The sequence below is a fragment of the Phocoena phocoena genome, chromosome 20 (genome assembly GCF_963924675.1).
Source record: "Phocoena phocoena chromosome 20, mPhoPho1.1, whole genome shotgun sequence".
Taxonomy (NCBI): domain Eukaryota; kingdom Metazoa; phylum Chordata; class Mammalia; order Artiodactyla; family Phocoenidae; genus Phocoena; species Phocoena phocoena.
The window spans coordinates 49,599,266-49,605,265 of record NC_089238.1 but is presented as its reverse complement, the minus strand read 5'-3'; the positions used below and the strand labels follow the sequence as shown (position 1 = coordinate 49,605,265).

The 6,000-nt window shown below is 48.3% G+C and overlaps 1 protein-coding gene across 1 annotated transcript in view; it reads right to left on the bottom strand.

The window, feature by feature from the left end:
* Positions 1-1,522: 1,522 nt before the first annotated feature.
* Positions 1,523-6,000, bottom strand: part of VAT1L (vesicle amine transport 1 like) — a 146,528-nt gene continuing 142,050 nt past the window's right edge. The window contains exons 8-9 of the mRNA XM_065899199.1: positions 4,614-4,697; positions 1,523-2,723 (exon numbers count right to left, since the gene is read on the bottom strand). Of these exons, the coding sequence (XP_065755271.1) occupies positions 2,625-2,723; positions 4,614-4,697 (183 nt within the window). The 3' untranslated portion in view covers positions 1,523-2,624. The remainder of the gene's footprint in view (positions 2,724-4,613; positions 4,698-6,000) is intronic.

Sequence of the window (6,000 nt, the reverse complement as noted above, 5' to 3'; positions counted from 1 at the left end):
ATAGCCTTTAGTTTCTCATCTGAAGATTCTTCTATGACATGTTTTTTATATTTTCTTTTTCATTCACCCATGCCTTGCGTTTTAATAGTGGGGCCATTTTTGCAACAACTATGTATGTGGAGTAACACATGCCAGGCGAGGTTCTGCTATGCTGAGTACTTTATTCATATTTTTTTATGTAAACATAATTTGCTTTGTAGGCACAATATAACAAGCTCTAAAGCCACAAATACGTTAGACAATGTTTCAGTTCCCTCCGATCAATCATAAATTACTGAGAAGCCTTCACAGTTCCTTTAAGGCAACCTGAGACGTTCTGTGTACTTCCTTCAGAAAAACAGTCAAGTGACAGCAAACAAGATGCTTCGAACGAGAGTGTGTCAAACAGTTAATTTTGATACTTTAATTTTTTTCCCTATTCTTCATGGCATAAGTTGGTCTTATTGGTCAAACACTAGTTTTCTCTTCTCATTCTGTATACCAAGGAGACAGAAGGGTTTTCTTTAACTAACCAGCATAATTTGTGATTACTGTCTAAACCTTATAGTTGAAAAAACAGATTTGGGGAAGAATGTCTTTTCATGCTAATCCTCTGGACATAACAAAGGCCGTTTGGATTCTGAATGGAGAGTTCCGTCTCCCCTGGCAAATAAGAGGCCTGGTATGGCCAGTGGGTCTCTGCTCCTCCAGCCCTAAAAAATGCCATCTTTGGCCAGCTCACCAGGAGTGTCACTTGGGTAACGGCTCCTCTTAAGACCTCATTGAGGGCTTGGTTATGGGAAAAACATGACCAATAGTACTGCATTTAGCAAACATGCTGGGGGGATACAACCTCTACGTTATCTTTCTAAATGACCCGGAGAAGAGAAGTTGATGTTGGTGTCTCTTTTGAGATGCTCTCATCCCTTGGCTCATCAGGTGGCACCACCCTTTCTCATCTTCGTAGCTTACATGTACATTCACAATGAGGAGACACTTCCTTCAGATAAATATTTGGCATAAATTAGTCATCATCACAAGCTTAGGATAGGAAAAAAAGAACGTGATTAATGAGGTGACATTTGTTACCAATGGACTTAGGGAATAAAACAGGTAGTTGCTGAAATGCATTCAGTGCCATCACTTGGGGGAAGTGTGGGGTGTACCCTAAGGCTCATTGGTGGAGAGGTCGGGCAATGCAGGAGCCCTCGGAAGTCTTCCAGAACGCAAGTGAGTTGGGCTGCTAACACCGCGGGCTCCTTGTGTCTCCGGTTTGGTCTATGAGTGGTGGAGTCCACCCTCTCGGCCAACAGGGCTGGGAGACGTGGTGAGGAGCACGCCCCCCCCCCCCCCCGCTCCCGCCCCATGGAGACACTGGGCCTCTTGTCCCTCCAGAGGGACTGTTCACCTCAAGCCGCGTCAAGTGCGGTGGGACCGGTGGGGGGGGGGGGAGTTTCTCAGGAGTCTGGGAGCTGGGAAATTAATCAGGGGTGTGCGATCAAGTAATTTGGTACCGGATTTCCAAAAAGCAGGGCCTTGCAAAGAGTCTGCACCACAATTTTATATTTCAGAGGAGAGGAACACATATTTGGCATCAGGTACTAAACATCGAGTTTTGTATCGCTAGAGTTTGTGACACGTTGGACCACGCTTTGGCAAGAAGAAAGATACTCATTGATTTTTTCCCCCCAAATATGGTCTGCAAAGGAGATCTTTCTTGGGGGATCCAAGGTAAAGGCTGCTATTCAGTACCAGGAAATGAAAAGAGCAGAATCGGTAATGCCAATGGCAAGTGTGCAAACATAGGCGAGTCTCAGTAATGACTCTGAAATAGTCCCACACCTGGTGAGTTTTCTTAAAATTAAATATATATGGCGGGGAGAGGATTTTGCTCATGAGATGTGGTTTCAGAGGAGGGATCTCTGTGGCTGGTCCTCATACTTTGGCTGTTGACCCATCTTCTATCCTGAAATATCCACATCTATCTCCCTGTGTTTATGGTTAAGAACCGGTGAAGGAATCAAGCATCAGAGGGTGAGGGGGGGGTTGGTTTAACCTTTTGACCGTGAAACACCTGAATGAATGTAAGGAGGTTGCCTCTTCAATGGGAAGTAGGACAGTCCAACTTGGAGAGATCCTAAACTTACGGGCTTGTGAAAACATCTCCTGGCCTACCCTCTTTCTGCCAGCCAAATTGGCAAGCGCTCTTTTCAGAAGCATGGGCGGCTAGCAGCAAAAAGTGTCATTGGCCTGAAGAATTCTAGGACAGTGCTCTGTGATAACGCCTTTCAATCCAAACTTGTCTTTGCCCATGTCTGGTCTCTTAAGCAATGGACCTGTGGACTTGTATCAATTTGCAAGGCTGTTCTAGAACTGTCGAGAAGGACCCAAAGATGGATGGTTTTGAAACAGGGGAGTGGGGAAAGTGTAACACATAGACGGGGGAAGGACGTAATACTGCATGGAATGGGATTGGCACTTAATTTCAAAAACAACAGTGATCAACAGCTTTTTAGCTCAGCTGACAGCAGACAGACACAGCACACACTGGACTACAGCATTTGTTCACTGGGGCGCGGAAGAGATTTCTCAGCTGGGTCCTCTTTCTCCAGAGCATCCTCACGCCCTCCTGCCCGGGCCCCGGATTACTGGATGAAGGGCGTCCTCTCCTTGTTCTCACTGTCACCCTCGTGGTCCTCCTCCTCTTCGCCCGCCTCGCTGGTCTCTGTGCTGTCATTGGCCATCTGTAATGCAGCAGAGGACTTCTTAGAGGGTTCTGCAGTCTGTCTCCTGCCTTCTTCGAGCATCTGATGAAGGCCCTTGGGAAAGATTTCTCTGAGGGCTGAACGCTAGGGTCACCTGATTCCTCAGGAAGGCAGTGTGGTACCAGGTGACTTGGGTTGGGCGCCCTAAGACGCAGGCTCTGAGAAAGCATTTGACTGCAAGTATTTGGAATTGGGGAGATGATTCCAGAGCTTGGGAGATGATCCCAGGAAGCACAGGTCAGAGTGAGGAAAGGAGACAGAAAAGGCAAGGAAGCTGGCACGGGATATGTTAATAGGTCCTGCCATGGGCAACTGGGCTCAGTCCTGCTGGGGACCACTGGGGGACAGTGGGGGACACATGAGCAGGGGAGAAGCCAGGGAGTGCCGATTTTGTGCATAACCCAAGCCTCTGGCATGGTCAGAGGACGCTCTCAGGCAGAGAGGGGCGGCGGCCAGCAGGAGGACAGCACCGGCATGCAGGGGAATCATGAGTGCCGGGGGCATGGGTGGGCATTGACAGCATCCACTGCACCGAACGGCCAGGGTTCAAAGCCTGATGCTGTCACTTCCTAGGAGCCAGAAGAACACTAGTAACAAATGTGGGTTTATCCACTTTGTTGTCTATATTCCCCCATGGGAACGTCTTTTCTGTGAAGATGTGGACTCTTTCTGGTCTGTCTATCCATCCATCCATCTACCATCTATCTACCTACCCACCTACCTTCTTGTCATTGCTAGTACCTGGCACACTTGTCACACCTCTCTGAGCCTCCATTTCCTCCACTGTTAGGACGAGGATAAACCCACCTGCCTTATAAAGTTGTCATGGGAGCCAAGTGAAACAAAGGGAAATGATGTACTTGGAGCGTCTGGCAGATTGCTGAGCGCACGACAGATGCTCAAAACATCCTAGTCCTGTCCATTTACAGCCCCCTTCACGAACGGTGCCTCGGAGTTCTCTTCTTGTCCTAGACCCTGAGCTAGGTAACTTCCCTTGACCCCTGAACCTCTGCTCTCCCCACTTATTCTTACAAACAGGAATCATCTCCTGAATCTCAGTCCCCCCGCCCGTACCACATGGCTGACCTGGAGCTGGACTTCCCTCTCTGCCACAGCACATGCAGCGCCGTCCCTCCACCCGCCTGCCTACTCAATGCCTGCTTTTCCTTTTGTGCTCAGCCCGCTTCCTCAAGGAAGCCTTCCCAGACTTTCCTAACGGGAACAGACCCCCTACTGCGAGCCCTTCTTTGTGGCCCGGATCCATAGCTGCAGTGTCCCATTTCTACGTATGGCTTGTTGATGGTTGTCCACCTGCCCCACCTCTGGATCTGTGCAGTCTGGTGGCAGTCTCTGTGTCGACCGCCACACTGCAGAGCCCCTCAAGGGACCCTTGCAAGAGTGTCTGGGATGTGAGTGTGACATGCTTCACTCCTGGTGGAGTCCCTGCGTGTAAGGGTATTGTCCTGGTAAGAGAAAACAAAAGCCATGGGCCCATCAGGAGGCATTTCGGAGGCAGGTGGCATCATTCTGTTGGGTATCTGCAAGTGAATTTATTAAATTTTACCGGGAATTCCTCCCGCTTGTGCAGGCAAGAGTGAGCAGGTGTAATAGACACGGGTGTGGTCTTGTCCTCTCCTGACCTCAGATTGCTCCTGAAACGTTCTCACCAAAGCGTTTTCCTTTCTCTATTAGCGTTCATCCCATTTGTGACTAATCCCTCACTTGCACATTCGTTTCATTACCTCTGGTCTCCCCCCACCAGCCCCAGCCCAGCAGAGGGCTTCCTGTACTTCCCTCCATCCCACCTGTGCCTGCACCAGATAAACCTTCTGGTGTTGAACTGAGCGGATGCCTCTGCTTTTGACTCACCAGCGGAGTCGGGGTCTTTTCTACATCCAGAATTAACTTTCCAATGTTCCCTCGGTCGTGGATCCGCTGCATGGCCTCCTTCACCTGAGAGACGGAGAGAAAGCGCCAGTTAGATGAGGTGTCGCCCAGGTGGCAAGAGGGCCTGGAAAAGCCAAACCACCCTCTGTCCACCAGGGGGCGCTGCGGTTCAGGTTTAGCAGCTAAACTAGCAATGGTTTCCAAAAGCGCGTGCAAATAAATTCTGGTTGTCCCTCACACTGTCTGCAGGCGACTCGGTTTCCTGAGTCTAAAAAATGAGAGTGATAGCTCCGGAAATAAAAAGATGAACATTTCTTTAAAAAAAAAAAGGCTGGGGGAGGAGGGTCCTATATAGAATTCCAAGAGTTAACATGCTGCCGAGGGAGGGGCCAGGAACATTAGCCAGAGTAAAATTTGACCAATTAAATTATTTTTCAAGGGTCATTTTCGCCCTGCTTACCTAAGTGTTATATAACTCTGATTCGTAGTTTGGCTAAAATGACCCATCACCGAGGCTGAACTACATTCAGGAAAATTCCCATGGTTCCTGGTTATCGAGTGGAAATTTTGTTTCCACCTAAGCAGAGGTTTCCCCAGAACTAGTATTCTCCCCAGTGAAGAGGACCTTCCGTTTCTTTTCAAGTGATGGGAGCTTGTCAGACAAATATCAATCCATAGACGCCTCCTGGGACCCTCTGAAAAAAGCAGGTGTGTGATGTAATCTGATGTAGCCTTTGAGCCTTTCATTCTGTTGCTGTATGGAAAATGAACTCTAGGGGGTGCTGTGCGGATAAAATAAAATAAGGAAAGGGCAACAGAATGCCAGGGCTTGGCATGGGTAAGTCCTCCACGTCTCTTAGTGAAATCTAAATGGAACTGCAACATCTCTTGATTTTAAAAAATGCGATAGATCTAGTTGAAATATTTTTCCTTAAGTCTCGGATTTTTAAGTATTTTTGTTCATGCATTCATTCAGTGCACAAATATTCACTACATGTTGCTTATAGGCTAGATGCTATGGTTTATTTTAGGCATATCTTTTATTGATAGCATATGTTTTCATTTAGTTTTTTTAATATATAAATTTATTTATTTACTTATGGCTGCGTTGGGTCTTTGTTGCTGCACGTGGGCTTTCTCTAGTTGCAGCGACCAGGGGCTACTCTTCATTGCGGTGCGCGGGCTTCTCACTGTGGTGGCTTCTCTTGTTGCGGAGCACGGGCTCTAGGTGTGCGGGCTTCAGTAGTTGTGGTGCACGGGCTTAGCTGCTCTGCGGCATGTGGGATCTTCCCGGACCAGGGCTCGAACCTGTGTCCCATGCATTGGCAGGCAGATTCTTAACCACTGCACCACGAGGGAAGTCCATTTA